Source organism: Abramis brama (assembly GCF_963993115.1).
Source record: "Abramis brama genome assembly, chromosome: 19".
NCBI lineage: Eukaryota > Metazoa > Chordata > Actinopteri > Cypriniformes > Leuciscidae > Abramis > Abramis brama.
In genome coordinates, this window is record NC_139981.1 from 8,312,391 (window position 1) to 8,329,170 (window position 16,780).

General features: G+C 38.0%; 1 protein-coding gene across 1 annotated transcript in view; it reads right to left on the minus strand.

Annotated features, from left to right (window-relative positions):
• sema4ga (sema domain, immunoglobulin domain (Ig), transmembrane domain (TM) and short cytoplasmic domain, (semaphorin) 4Ga) overlaps positions 1-16,780 on the minus strand; it is a 30,648-nt gene that overhangs the window by 12,575 nt on the left and 1,293 nt on the right. Inside the window, exons 2-3 of the mRNA XM_084092400.1 lie at positions 11,220-11,520; positions 1,871-2,019 (exon numbers count right to left, since the gene is read on the minus strand). Of these exons, the coding sequence (XP_083948526.1) occupies positions 1,871-2,019; positions 11,220-11,346 (276 nt within the window). The 5' untranslated portion in view covers positions 11,347-11,520. The remainder of the gene's footprint in view (positions 1-1,870; positions 2,020-11,219; positions 11,521-16,780) is intronic.

Sequence of the window (16,780 nt, forward strand, 5' to 3'; positions counted from 1 at the left end):
CAAAAAAGAAAGAAAGTTATACAGGTTAGGAACAACATGAGGGTAAGTAACTATCCCTTTAAGTGTAGGATACTGCAACACATAATTTGACTTCTGTTCTCCTTTGCAGCACTCATGCACCAATATTATGCAAGAAAAAAAAAGAAGAAAGAAATTCGCTATGCAGATAAAAAAGAAAGAAGACCAATCACAAATCAACATGCAAATATCACAGTAATGCCATAGTGGCCGTGATGTCAAGGAGCTGATTAAGGATCTTTTTTATAATTCTTCTTTTTTTTAAAAAACACAGTACAGAATAATTTGTGCAGTTTGGGCCTATTGGTTAGAGAGTCGGACTTGTAACCCGAAGGTCGCTGACTCGCGGGTTTGATTCTCAGTACCGGCAGGAAATGACTTGAGGTGCCCTTGAGTAGTGAAGTGTTCACTACTCACTGCTCCTAATGTATGTGCACTAACTTGGATGGGTTAAATGCAGAGGACAAATTCCGAGTATGGGTTACCATACTTCACTTCACTTAATCTACATTATATTCAGATATGCAGTACATAATGTATTAGCCCTATAGTTACAGAATGACATATTTAAACCAAGCGGCAACCTCCCTGTCTCTCTCTTGAAACCAACACGGAAGTGAATTAAACGGCAATTCATCAACTGGCCGCTTGAGGCTGGCTGCAAAAGTGAGTCAAATTTGCATCTCCCCCATGTTAAAATGCCCAACTTTACAGCAGAAAAAAACATGTTTACAGCCTGGAGCAAAAAGTGGCTTTGGTCTATACAGCTAATTTTGCCCTTCATGACAACTGTGAGGGGGGTGAATTTTTTTATAACTCATCCGTTTAAATTATATTAAGCCTTAAATTTCTGCATAATTTAAGGGTGTCCACTTTTGAGTGACAGGTGGATTCCCGCTGCTGTGGTCATTAGTCATCATTAGCCGTTTGTCTGCTGTTTGTTAGCCGTCACGTTACCTCAGCTCATTGTCTGACTGTAAAAATAAATAAATTCGGAAGTGACGTGCTACCAAGATGGCGACGGTCGGCCACGCCCACTTTAGGCTTCAAAAACGGTCTTCAGAAACCTACGGGTGACGTCACGGACACTACGTCCATATTTTTTTACAGTCTATGATTTAAACCTATAACATTTTTATTTCATAATTCTGACTTTTTTCTTGCAGTTGCGAGTTTATATATCAATTCTGAGAAGGAAATACTTAGAATTGTGGGATATAAACTCGCAATTCTGAGGGGAAAAGCAGAATATTGAGTTTATATCTTGCAATTCTTATTTTTATTCTCAGAACTGTAAGATATAATTGCAAGGAATTGCAAGAAGAAAAAAAATCTGAATTGTGAGATATAAACTCAATGTTCTGCATTTTCCCCTCAGAATTGCACTCAAAAGGTCTATGGAGTTTGCTAGCAAATTTTAATGCTTGTTTTGTCTTGAAATTGTGTAAATCATTTAAGTCATCTTGAGGCCCCCTGGTTGAGAACCACTGCTCTAGAAGGTTGTCTTTGACAAAGCATCAACTTAACATACTTTTAAAATACAGCTAAAGAAGTGCATTTTGTTCCATATCATGTTTGAAAGGCCACTAGCAATGTACATTCCCAGGAGATTTTCAAATTTCTACATTTCTCAAAAAGTATAAAGTTTGCATAAACCAAAAATAGATGGCAACACTGAAATTATTCACATAATGTTTGGATGCAGTCTGCATCTTAAGCAGTTTTTGATGAATTAATTACAGAATATTTTAGAGGGGAACAGGAATAAAAAATAGGATATTTCAGAAATATCAATACAGTTTTGTCTGGAAAAGCTCTGTAATGAAGTGCTGATGTGTTTGTGGGTACATACGGTCTGCGGAGAGCTGCTGGAGATGTCACTAGCCTGCAGGGCATATAAAGCCCCTCTAGCTCCCACGTACAACATGCCTGTCTCCTCCTCCAGCAGCAATAAACTGTAATTCAGCGTCAAGCCTCTGAAGCGCCTGCAGCCCAACAGCCCTGAAACACACAGGACATACCAGTTAAAGAAATATTTTATCCATAAAAGGGATCTGTAAACACTTCAGTAAGATCTGTGGGTGCTTGGTGTTGAGAGGACGAGCTGTTTCCTGTGTCAGTGAGACCATGTTTGACTTATTGGCATTCAACTTCAGCTTTGCTTTTCCAAATCTTCAATTAATCTTGAGGGATGCATGCTGTGGATACTGTGTGTGTCCCCATCATTCACAAATGAACATGGATAACACCAGTTAAGACACCAATATTAGTAAAAGACAATCACTCATTCCATAAGTGTAGGAGGTAGAACGCCCTTTTAACATAAAGGTGAGGTAATACACACACACGCACACGCACATTCCTGGTTTCTTGTTTGCACAACTGCTTGTTGTGTATCGCACTACTGTGATGATGTTTTCACGACACGTGGTGTTCGGTATGTGCACTGCAAAAATAACACCACACGCTGTAGAGCATCAACACACAGGACACACATCTCATTCGTGTGTAGGCAGCAGAACTGCATGCAGGGACAGGACAGGTTATGCAGCACAGCTAGATCTGGCTGACGACCCAGAGCATTACAATGACAGCAGAGCTGACAAAAACAGCTATGGAGAGAAAGATGGGAGCCGGCCACAGGCACAGCGTAAGAGAGACAGACGGAAGTAGAGATGCACAGAAAAAGAGAAGCTAATTAAGGTGCCCTGTGACTCCCTGCTGACATAGCACTGCTGTGTTTCGCTAACATGCAGAATCGTCTGCATTTCCTCAATGCTTCCTGCTCACACACACATGCTCAATATACTTAATTAAACTTCTCTCTAATGCTTAAGCTGTCCCATTCATTCACTCTTCTATTTTTGTGTCTGACTGAGTAGGTTGATTGTGGTAGAAATGATAACCTACTCTGAGATTTTACGTGTATTAACATCAAACAAACAAATTATATTATTTACGACCAAAACGTCTTTATCAAATACATTCAAACTATCAGCAACTCAATTCTTGACAAACAACTTCACACCAAGGACAATGATAACTATTCTATAATATTAATAATCACTCTGATTCTGAGAATAGGGAAGTCCACACCACATCGATACTTACTCAGAGGAATGATTTTATAGGAATCACTTTTGAACTATATTTTTTCAGCTGATGAATGATAAAAACATTGACAGCCAATCAGATTCCACCTGATTTTGACACGTGCATTTGAAGTGGCTGTGCCCTGTGACTCCCTGCTGACATAGCTCTGCTGTGTTTCGCTAACATGCAGAATCGTCTGCATTTCCTCAATGCTTCCTGCTCACACACACATGCTCAATACACTTAATTAAACTTCTCTCTAATGCTTAAGCTGTCCCACTGCAGAATGCGCTTATAATAAACAGAACGTTATTATCCATTATGTGGATGCTAATATAGTTATTGTTTATATATAGTTAACGTTCTTTGTGGGTGACAACAGGCCTTTACAGTTAGGAGAGCCATTCGCCAGTTTGTTTACTTTTGAATGCACATCAGCATTATCTGAAATCGCCCAAAAAAATTGCATGGGTTGAGAAACAAAAATATTGTTATCAAATGTAACATGTCTGCTATGTTTCATTTTTGTTTTGGTTATCCCTGCTTTTTCTGTGTGACCTAGTTTCCAAGTCTGTGTCAGCTTCATTTTATTCACCTGGTGTTCATTAATTATCTCATTAGTTCCCTTGTTTAGTCCCTGTTTTGTTCACTCCTTTGTCCTGTCTTGTCAGTGTTTATGTGGTTGTATCATTCTGTTTCCTAAGTTTTCCTTGCCTTTGTCTTCATGCGCTTTATACAGCCACTCGTAACAGAAGACAGGACCAATACAGTGATCATTTTTGCAGTGTCTTTTCTTTTCTACCTCTCGTCACCACGGACCTCCCCACTGTCCAGCTTTTATGCCTGGAGCAGAAAGACCACTCCCTGGAACCACATACCAGGGACTTTTTGGAGTTGGCGTGCCAAACGCACTATCCGGACCGCTTGCTCTGCTTGTTTTACCTCTCGAGTGGTCCAGGGCATGCCTTCCAGGGAGCGGTCCCAGTGACAACTTGGCCGAATGTGTGGAGTGGGTACTGGTGAACATTACTTCGGCATTCACCATCGGCCCGACGGAGGACTCAAGTCCCACTCCAGACCCAGAGGCCAGTCAGCTACAGCAGAACTCCACTGCCCGGAGCCTGTGCCCATACACACGTCTGACTAGGTAAGCGAGACTGCAACAACGCCTGTCCCTGAGGGAGTACTAGTGGAGCTTGTGGACTTGAATGGAAGCCCCACCCAGCCTAGAGGTCATTTTTGGGGATTTATTTGAGGAAGTAATACCCTTGTACCTCCCATTACCGCTGGTCCCGCCCAGCCCAGAGTTTCCTGTGTCTCCAGTTTCCTGCGTCCCTCTCAAACCTCCTCTACCAAATTCATCAGCCCTTCCTCCGCTGGTCCCTGTCAGTCCCTCGGCTCATCCACAGTTGGTCCCCTGCAGTGCGGCGGATCCGTCTTGTGTCTTCCAGTCCCCAGCCTCGCCTTGTGAGAATCCACTTTCTCTGTCTCCAACCACAGAGCCCCGGACTCCACCTCAGTCCACCGACCCAACAGCTCCACCTTGGCTCAATGCTCCCTCAGATTAATTTCACAATCTATAGATTTCAGGTTTTCCTTATTCAAGGGCTGTAATTTGATTCATAAATAGCATTATGAATATATCCATCAAATTAATTACCTTACAGGGATTTTGACAATGTTAACCAGATGAAATTTGACCTCTTGGGGTGAATGGAAATTTAAAAATCAACAACTGAAAAAACATATCCATTACTGTGAATACTGTTCTGCCGAACAGTCATAGAATTATAAAATAACAATTAGAGGGCAAGAGGACATTAGACTGGAAGATTTAATTTATCAAACCAATTTCTTGAACCTTAAGAAAAGCTATGAGTCTAATCCACTGGCTCAAAGTTAAATAGAAGAATGATCCACTCTGTGGTCTTTTCCAATTGCTGTCATCTCTCCTTTTAATATCTTCACCTCCACCCCCCCATAACAGAGCCAACAATGTTAATAGAACAGATTGATTCACTCAGACATTCACTATCAGATTACAAAATGTGTTTTCCACAGTCCTCCAGGATATTATATCGCCACTCTTCAGTGGGCAGTGTTAGCCTGGAGAAGCATAATGGCAACCTCAAACCCACGGAGCCCAACTGGGCTGAGAGTTTCACAAATTATTAGTGTAGCAATGTAAAATATGTCTGGTCACAAAATGCATTAGACATATTGAACGTTGTCATACTGACAGACACATCACATTTAGGTTGTACTTTGCCACTAGGCACCAGATGCTACACAAACAGAAGTTCAAAATGGTAAACGAATTACAAGCCAAGGTTATTCAAACATGACCAAGGTTTACGTGAGCACAGCACAGAGACCTCCACAATATTCCCGCGCTGGGGTAAGCAGAGCAGCTTTGAACTTCAAACAAATGTCAAGAGATGTGTAAAAATGGCACCGTCCCAGCATAAAGCAACGCCTTTCCTAACCAGACCAGCAACCTGACTGACAGCAGTCTACAGGCCTGCTATTACGCAGACACAAACCACACAAGTGCGTGTCATTTTCAGGCACATGGTAGTGCAGAGTGGAAGAACGCTATTATTTCCCCAAACCAGAATTACTTGTTTTCCTAAATGCTTGAATAGAGCGTCTCAAGATTTTAAAGCTGTACAAATGGTTGTCTGTTCAACATGGTCATGAGATCTTACAAGGAACTGATGTAGATAATTGAAACATTGGCAAATTAAACAGACAGACAATGAGTTTATTCAGTGGAAATGAGTTTTGGCTTCAACCTCCATAAAGTTCTATCAACGTAAAGTTTAGGATTATCAGTGTAGCTCAACTTATAAACAGTGTTTCCCTTGAAAAAGTAAAGTAAGGGATTACTCTTAACCTTTCTCTAATTTAATTACAGTTACAGGCTGATGTAATTGAAAAACATACTGCATAGAACAATTCTATTTAAAACATTAGTGGATTTAACATCAAACTGTAACATTTTTAATGTAACCTTCTCCCTTTAAATACAGTCCAATAATAATTTATGCAATTTTATATTACTTATTTGAAAGAATTAAAAGAGCGGTTTCAAGCATTGTTCAACTGGTGGAGGTTGATATGGGATTTAGAAAGTAATTAATTAGTAATGCAATACTTCTTAGAGAGAGTAATTAGTACATCAATGTAATTGCACTGTTGAAGATGTAATAAGTAGCTAGTAATTAATTACCTTTTTAGACTAACTTACCTAACACTGCTTATAAATCAGTTTTTTACCTTACCTTTTTGGATATGATACCACGCTAATACTATTGTTTTATATAGAAATACAATGGTAATGTTTTGGGTCGTAAACCCATAAAAATTCCCATATTGTTCAACAACCGTTCAAAAATCTACAATTCATCGCTAAATTGTGTAACTGAATGCCAAGTACAAAGAATGCTGCGTAAGACTTTATAAGTACTTGTTACATACAGTATGTTATATGTACTTACTAGTAATAACAGTAAATTATGCATAATTACACGCAACTTACCCTCAACCAAACCCTAATCCTATCCTAACCCTAAAGTATGTGTTAATTACAATTACTCAGTACTTAAATATATATTTTTTTATAATATATGAATAACCTATATATTACACTATAACAATGACACCTTAAAATGTACCAAATGAATAGACTAAATACATAAAACAGACTAACAACTCTAAAAACATAAAGGAGTCTGTTTGATGTGGTCCAACGGATGATGTTACAACTCCCCTACATTTATCATCCAAATCATTCAATACCATGGTATAACCCTCTGACATTATTGTTCAATGTAACCACCATAGCAAATATGTTTAAGAATACTCTATCTAAATATTCCAGGAATAAACAGGCATTTAATTGTTATTCAAACATATAGTTTTGACTCTAAAAACAATATCTCAGAACTAAGACAACTGATACACTCTCCTGCTTTTACCAGATGTATTTCAGTCTGGTATAAGATCCACTGTGGTGTAACAATGAAGCAACAGAGAACAATATTAGCATTTCTTGTTCTCTGGATGAAGTATAATCCAACCATTGTGATAGGTAAGGTGAGGCAGCAGCCAACCAAAATGACTCACCCACTATAAGAAACGCCATCTGACTGTAGCATATTTTATTTGTTAACCACTGCAATACACAACATTGCTAACAAGAAACTCACGATATACACTAGTGTTTGGTCAGTAAGATTAAAAAAACAACAAAAAAAACAAACTTTTATTCAGCAAGTATTCATTAATGCTGTTCTTCTGAACGTTCTGATCAACCATCAGTATTAATAGAGGGTTGATCCACTCTAAAATCACTCTTCTTTTCCAGTAGATCTTGTTATAATGAAAAGAGAAACAGGCCCTCACCAAACTCTGGCCACAAAGTTGGAAGCTCAAAAATTCTCTAGAATATCACTGTAAACTGTAACATTAAAATCTGTCCTCACTGGAATTAAGGGCCTAACCGAACCTGTCAGTTAGAAGGGGATGTCAACATGCAGCAAGCCATGTGGTGAATATGCAATGAATAACATCAGACCTTAACAACTGACATTACAGTAGTACATTTACTTAAGACACTCCCATCCAGTCTGCGCTCTGCACACACACACACACACACACACACACACACACACACACCTCCCTCTGTCTCCTGAACTGTAAAGGTTAACTAATTAACAAATCAATATGACATCCACAACATGATTCAGACTGTCGTCCCAGAGGCCTTGAGCATGTGTTGTGAGAGAGAGACGTGTGTATTTGCTAAATAAACAAATGAAGGTCTCCCGAGAACCAGCTAGGAACACGGCGTTCACCGTCATGTTTCAACCAGTCATATCATGCAGTTTCACAGCAGTGTGAGCTTTGATATTTGACAGAAGCATAATGAGTGTGCTCAGTGTGTCTTTGAGGAGTAGGCTACAATACATACGGTGTAAATATAATTTACACTGTCCTCCCTCAGGTAGCCTGTCACTATCTCTCTCTCTCTCTCATGTCTCTGAGGGTTACTAGGTATAAACTAAAGTACAGAGCTCTCTGAACTCATTAATGATTAAGCAGCCTCAGAGAAGTAATGATTGGTTTTTAGAGGTGCAGGATACTGACTCTGTATCTGCTTTGGGGTTCCTGAGACATACAGTCCAAATTAAATGTTTGTATGTTAAATTTAATGATCTTGCATCAACATGAAGGGTTTAATTTGCAATAATGACAGACATAGTGCTTACCAAAAAAAGATTTATTTATACCATATTACCATAAACAGTATATTTCATTGTAAACTCAAAAGTAATAAAATTTAAAATAATCATAAAGATAATAATACTTGAAAATGAATAGTATACAATAATTTAACAATATTATCTTTACAAACAAAAACAAAACAATAAATAAATACAACAACAGTCATAGCAAATCTTTCAATTTGTTATTTGATAAAAATTCTTATATTTTCCCAAGATAAACTTTATTAAAAATGTCCATTAATGTAATTCCTAAATAAAAACATTACATTATTACATGTTAGAAGAAAGAGAGCACAGATTGCTATGATTGAGACACACGGCTATGTATGAAACTTTTATATACCAATTATACACTTTAATGGTCATTATATACAAATATTTGACGAAGAGAATATTGAGATTTCGATTGAAAAAAATATTTTAGGAAATATATATCTCACAACAGGCAACTATTTTTGACAAAAACGCATCAAAAAAAGACTAAGAAATGAATGAATAGAGGTAATTTTGACCTAATTTACACAGTCTTGGGGTAGTGATACACAAATTGAATTTCTTTCCATCCTATGACCAAATGACATTTTTTCATATGTGTCAGAAACAAGTTTTTTGAGGAATACACGAAATCTGAAATAAATTATTTTATAGATAAAATATTTTTTAAAACATAGCCTTCCGGGTCAATTTGACCCGCTTTATGCAGAGTTTTAAAAGTTTTTTTTTTTTCTTTGGTCATGTCTTATCTCACTTATGCCGGGGACACATTTAACGACCAGCTGAAACATTCTAAGTCTGAACTGAACACACTTACAGACTTTTTCCAATGACTGGAGCAGATTTTAAAAATCGACTGTGAACACCGACTTAACTCAACTGTCTCTGACTCAGCGCGTCTGGGCATGATCAGTCGTAAGTATCAAATTCAGTCGTTAAGTGTGTCCCTGGCTTTAGAGAACCAAGTGATCCAAGAACGCTAAAGTTTAATGTATTCCTTCTTACACACTTTCATCTCTTGCCTGTTGCTGAGCAGGGGTTTGATATGAACTCAGATTAATTGATATCTCATTTTCCACTCACAGTGATAATCTGAGCTCATGCTTGCACAGGGAGGCTTGATGAAATGATGAGGAGAGATGAGCCCATTGGTTTCTGTAAATGCAGTAGAAGCTGCTAAGTACTTTGATGAAAAGATCTGTCAGACTGATGTATACAGGGATGGATTATGGTCCTGCGAGGCTCCAGCCACTCCAACCTGCTTTTTTCTTAGTGCACTTCCCTCTCAGCTGCTTCTCACCACGCAAAGTAATGGGTCATGTTTATAGGTACCGGTACCCTAAAATTGTATTTCAATAAAAATATAATAAATGTGTACACGCTGAAGTTGCACACTGCTTGACGCAAGACAACTGCAACCAATCAAAACTTTAGCTGTTTTTATACAGTTATATAGACAGTTATATACAGTAAGATTTTGGACCAATTAAATTTCACTGTGGGCGGGGCTACACACCATAACGGCACAAAAGTACAAATCAGGGTTAAATTATAGTTAACTAAAACAAAAACCTTTAAAAAACATTTTTGAAAAAAATATATAAAAACACGTTTTTTTTCAAGCAGGTTTTCAAAGCAACATTGCTCATTTTCATTTAGTCGATGTACTAAAAGAAGTAAAACCGATAAAAATGTATATAAACTAAATAGATTTTTTTATAAAATACAAAGAAAAAATAATGTCTGAAACACAACAAAACTACTAAAACTTTAAAATGAAAATAGGAAAAATAAAAACGAATTAAAAATATTATTAAAACCTATAGTATCTCAATGATACTAAAATAACAGTGTAGCATCAATGAGCAACTGATTATGAATGCATAATTGATTAGTTTGGAAGCAAGTATGCTTTGAACTCAAGAGATTTTTTAAGCAACTAACTTGTTCACAACACATAACTCAACTTCAACAAAGCACAGCATTATTGTACTGGAAGAGAGTTTCAATCACCTGAAGGTGAGAATTGGTTATAAATAGTAAATAATATGTTGCTTTCCACATGTTTAACGTAGTTTGTGACTTAATGCAAATATAATCCTCCAACACTATTTGTAATCGTCTTCTGCACTGAAAATCTGCTGCAACGCTCCTCCTCTAGGTCACTGACCTGGCAGGAAAAGGTAGGACGAGGCTTGGAGAGTGAACCTGCTGCTCTCTCGATGTTTTGTGCCTTCTCTCCTGCATTTCTGCTTCACAGATGTGAGAGAAAGCGGTTTTATTGTTCAACAGCGAAGAGAGATACAAAATTCAAGCTGGCAAGCAGCGAGTCATCTAAACGGCTGTGATAGAGCTCTTGCTTACATCTGAATGATTAAGTGCATAGTTGTAAACAGTCCCTGAACCCACTCCCCCTCATGTAACCACACAGCTGATTCACTGCATCTGCCTAAGCACCCATTTTATTTACTTGAAAATTAACTGTGCTGAAAAGTATTGTAGTGCCACAGTGGTACCATGTTACAGTGATTCTAATGGACACATAAATGACTACACTTTGATATTTACCATGGTAATGAATGATTGTCATATTTAACTAATAGTTTTCACATGACATGACAGACGTATAGGAACACCCACCTGGAGGGCTAAAACAAGGCTTTCCTCCATTGCCTGCCAGTCATTTTACTAATATAAAAGTACTAATGCACTAAGACAGTGATATTAGAAGACCAAATTCAATGCATATTCAGACTATAAATGCAACGCGCAGTTTCCCGCTAAGCATTTTTAAAAAAATAGAAAACACCATTTGTATCATACCGTTGGAGAAGACCGTAGTTCTGGGGGTCACATCCAGGTCTAGCGGGGGTCTGAAGGGGTAACCCCATAGAGTGGACACAATACACAGCAACAGCAGGAACAGCAGCCATGCACTATGGGTCATCATCTTCAGTCTGACCAGGAGGGGTCAGTACCACAAGACCACCGCCCACCCCCTTAGAAGGGAGCAGGAAGTCACTCACGCCGTCTCTGAAGACCCTTTCCTCAGGTGTGCACAAATGCTGTTGTTTTACTCTTATCTAAAAAGTAGAACAGCTGTCCTTCCCTCAAGCGGTTCACTCTGCAAAACAAGAAAAAAACAAGATGGTTAAAATGTCTAGTCAGTACTGATGTCATAGTTAAGCTGACAGGTGATCGGGTGAAGCGTGTGCACTGACGCTGTAGTTAAATCAGGTTTCTCAAATAACACAATTCAACTGTGGTTCCCTGCCCATATCGCCAAAGGACAACTTACTATCAAGATTCTCATGTTTGCATGGAACAAAGGAACGTGGGCATGTTAAAAGGAAACCAGTGCACCCTGTGGCACTAAATGGTTACCTTAATAGAAATGAACTCTTCTTTTCAAATATAAAAAAGCCTGAGTGGCACATGCACAAAGCACATGGACACCCAGAGACACGTCAAACGAAGATCAAAGGCTTTATTGGATGCATCACCGCGTCCAATGACACCGACCTTTCAGGCCTTTAATCCTGAGCTCAGTCTGAGGTGACTGTGTAGAATAATAAGCCTGTGATTAAAGTATGACAACTGAATAGTGTGAGTCCTAATCCAAAAGAGCCATGACTTTATCCAAATATCACAAACTCAACCAGAGCTCATCTCTGACTTCTCTCACCTTGCATCAAAAGCAGAGTGGCTTAGTCTGGAAATGCTCTAGAGTTTTCATGTTCAGAGTTCATGAGAATACTGCACTAAACTGTGTATGTGGAGCTAACTACATGAATATTCCAACACAGTTTAGTTTAGTAATAACAAAGACTATAGAATAACACAAGATTAGCCACTCGCATTGTTTTGAATCGGGAAAAGTTTTACGCTTAATATGGCGGAATAAGTCCCGCCTTCTAAATAAGAGCCAATCGCCGATTGGTAAAGTCATCGTGTCACTGCAGCTGCCGTTAGAAGCTCCGGTTCCTATAGAAACAGTCAGACACGAGCTTCCACTGTGCATGAGCATTAGCTTAATCCAGCCTTAAACATTTTGTTTTCTGTCATGATTCGAGCGTGTATAAACAAAATTTATTTCAAATTATTTCAAATCCAGCTTGTGGAACAGTTTTGGAGAATTTGATGTTTCCCCATTCAAAGAGATGGGAGCTGCACTTGCATGCCCGAGAGGCGTTTCAAAGATGGCCACCGAGTGAAATGACTTGTCTTAAAGGGACTTTGGTAATAATGACTTTGTGAATTTCTTCAATGAGAAAATCTAAAGCATGCATCAGAAAAACAATTGTACAATCTTTAGCAGCATTTTATGATTCAGCCTCATTATTGCCCCTTAAGAACAATTACAGTGCTTTTCATTTTCAAACTTATCATTGCATCTAAACCAACAACATTTGTATGTTAAATACTGACTAAATTACTGAAAGAGTTGTTACCTACAGCAGAAGAGCCTCTTCTCAATTTTATTAATACGTTTTTATCTCTAGGTAATGTCCCAAGACCCTTCAACCTGGCAGTTATTAAGCCTCTCATTAAGAAACCTCAACTAAATCCAAATGAATTGTCAAATTACATACCCATTTTAAATCTTCCATTTATGTTTAAAGGGGTGGTACAATGCCCTTTTCACAAGATGTAAAATAAGTCTTTGATGTCCCCAGAGTGTGTATGTGAAGTTTTAGCTCAAAATACCCCACAGATATTTTTATACAGCATGTTAAAGTTGTCCCTTTTTGAGGGTGAGCAAAAACGCACCGTTTTTGTGTCTGCAAATGAGCTGCTGCTCCCAGCACAGAGGGCGGAGCTTCAAGAGCTTGTGTCCTTTTACCTCACACAGACATGCACTGAACATTTCAAACACTTTTAGCCTTTTATGTTCAAACCGAAGTCAGAAAGATGGAGAGACTGTTGTGTAGTTTGTTGTAGTCCTTAAAAAGCAATTTCTTCAAAAGAAAATATCTCCCTTTGCTTTGAGCTTTGTAACTTTGCAGATGTCCTTTATGCTCAAACAGCAACATTACACACTAACTAAAGTTAGAAAAGTGAAATCATATTCAACCACCCCTTTAAAATACTAGAAAAAGTTGCGTCTGCTCAATTGTGCTCCTTCTTGCAAAAAAAAAGTTATTTATGAACATTTTCAGTCAGGATTCAGGCCATCATATCTGACCATTACCATTTTATTTTGTTTTTAAACGAGGAATGATCCAAGTTAACGTCAGTAAATTATGAAGTGCCGTAAGCACCCAGTAATAGGGGTCATTGAGATGACGTGAGTAGTACTAAATGTTGCTCAACTTAGAATAGAATAAAACTACTTTTTGAAAGCCACTAATACCACTTGAGTTATGGATCACTGGATCTAATGTCCGAACATCAATTTAATAAACACATCTATCAAAACTACTATTAACCTCTTTAGTTCTAAAACATTTTTCTCCATATTGGCACTGTTAACTATCCTTCCTACTGTTGGTTCATTAGGTTGTCACTGACCTGTAAGGACATGGTTGTTACTTAAAAAGGAATAGTCATTGTGTCACAGACACACAAACACACACTCAGTCTGATGTGATTTAGAAGGACAGTGGCCTGAGCATCCAACTGTTCACCTCCCTTCGCCCACTACTCTAACACACTCAATCCCTCTCTTCTGTAAACACTCCAGACTTCTCCCCCTCTCTCAGATAAACACACTCTCTCTCCCTCATTCCATTAAACAAGCTTACGCACCAGATGAGCACTGTTTTCTTTTCCCTCTATCTCCACTTCAGAGAGAACATTCCCAGAGGCTTTCTAGGCCTCAGTATTCTTGTTCATTCAAAACTATTTCACTCCTTTCCTCTCTGTTTAAATGAAACACACAAAACAAAACTCTCTCAAACATAACTGCACAGATGTGCTTGAATTCACACCTGCTATAGCACAGGAATCAGCAGCACTGTGCCAGAGAAGTTCATCGCATCAGCATAATTTATTCCTGATGGCAAAGCTGAATTTTCAGCATCATTACTCCAGTCTTCAATGTCACTACAGAAATCATTCTAATATGCTGAGTTGGTGCTGAAGTAACATTTAAATAAATGTAAATAGTTTAAATGTTGTAATATAATTTATAAATTCATTAAAAAGTTTATTTTTTAGGCCATATCCATAGCTTGCTCAACTCGCTTTGGAAAAATAATAATCACAAATTATTGATTTTAATAAAGAAATGATTTTTCATCACAAAAATATGCTTTGAAAGGTCTGTGGAAAAATTCCTCTAGGGGCTGATTTATGTCAACAAAGCATTAGCAGATATAACAGAATGTGGTATTAAATATCACTTAATGTTTCAGGAATCAAATAACTTTTCTGCTGAAATGCTCAGAGAACAGTGTGGATTGAAAAATACTTTGGTCCAAAACTAGAATCCAGTTCAAGTGTAAGAGGTTTATGAATGAAATCCATTACAGGATTATAACTGCACAACCATCAGCAGTATTATTATTCTGCCAATTCAGATGTCCTAGAGAGAATGAGAACTATGAAGAAAGAAAGATAGAATAGGTCAGGCACACAAGGAGCAAGATCTTCCCAGAGGAAAATCTCTTAGCACTAACGCCATAATAAAGCAAATGAAAGCATATTAATTGGCGTCCACTGTAGCCCACAGCTCAGCACAGTGGTCTTATGCTGTGTGGTCACATCAGACAGAAAGAGATCAGTCAAACACACAATGCTATTTCTTATTCTGCTACAGAGCAGCAGAGATGGGCCAAAGCCAGTTTGAAACAATATAAAATCAGCTGCAAGTTAATTTAAAAATAAAGTGTTGAGTTGTACAACAGGGTGCATGGTATCAGGCTGTAGGATGGACCGAATCAAGTGAAAAGAATTGAGCAGCTGCAGAGAGAAAACGATAGCTCTGTTTCTGCAAGCAGCTCATCTCAATAGTGACTGCATGAGACTTAAAGATTCATGCATCTTTAAACAGCTGTCAATCACTTTGAGCACATTTACATCCGAGTCCCTCTAAAAAGAGAGCAGCACCGACAAGCACACTAACTTCATATCATGATTTCATGAATGTAATCGAATGACGACGACATGCTATATTCCATGCGTTAATAACCTGCAGGGTCTTTGTGAGTGAATGCATAACCAAAATTTTGACATTTAAACACTGCATTTCTTAATTTACAGACCCTTAGCAGCCTAAAACAGCAGACCAGCTGAAGGCCTTTTGAGTGTCTACAAATCTGCCTAATAATCTTCCACAGAAATTCAACAGCACATCCACCATCTAGTTCATCTCACTGAAACATGATCCATCAATATTCTAGCACAAGGCAATGAACGAAGAAAGTAAATAAATAAATAAACTTTTCGTAGAGGATGGCAGACCAATGAAGCTAGCCTAACTAAGATATTATAACTAAATCAATGTTTGGCTTATGAATGAGAATTGCATGATTATGAAAGCCGTCTTTTACAAAAATGTTATTCTTGCATGCATAAGACCATGAGGATAAGCAATGATAGTGCCCGATTGTACACTGGGTCATTGACCGGATGCTGAATCACATGAGGGACTGTCTCTTTTTCAGTTGAGAATAAAAAAGACATTCTGTTGAACTATAAAAAGCAGTTAATAGAGAAGAAAAATCATATGGCAGTATGCAACAAATCCGTCTCTAAAGGCTTCTTTGCACAGCTGAGTTATAGCTGATCTGAGCAGCTCTGTATCTGCCTCAGATTCAGAAACAATACTACATAAATGTCATAGTAAAAATGCAGCTTTGACCCACATCAGCCCCTATAGTATCAGTGATCTCTGATGCTGCTTTGCATCGGTGTAAAATGATGCAGCTTTAAACTTTGTTGATGCCTTGAGAGAGCATGTATTTTGTTATTTAAAATCGTAATATGTAAGACAGCATAAGATCGGCATTAAACGCTAAAGACTTTCTGAATTGTGTCAATTATGTGTTTTTATATTTATGAAGCAATTATTAGATATTTCAATTTGGTTATATTCTTGACAAGTACATTCTGCTACTGGTGTGTCGCTAAAAGACTTTCTTCTCCCAGATGCCATTTAAATTGGACAGTTAAAGGTGTTTGTGCCATAAAAACTGCCCAGGAAATTCAGGTGAGTAATACTTAATGCATTAATCTGAATAAACGCAGACATGTCCACATCTTTCTGGCATGCTTTCACATCACGTACCAGTAGCCTGAAGTAGCCTATCTCTCAGTCATATGCCCTTTAACACAGTTTAATGGTTAACTTTTAATGAACTGCTCTTTGTCAGACATTTTTTACATTGTATGGCAAGCTATTCTCACATGTATTCCCAGAAATAAACTATTTATCACTAAAA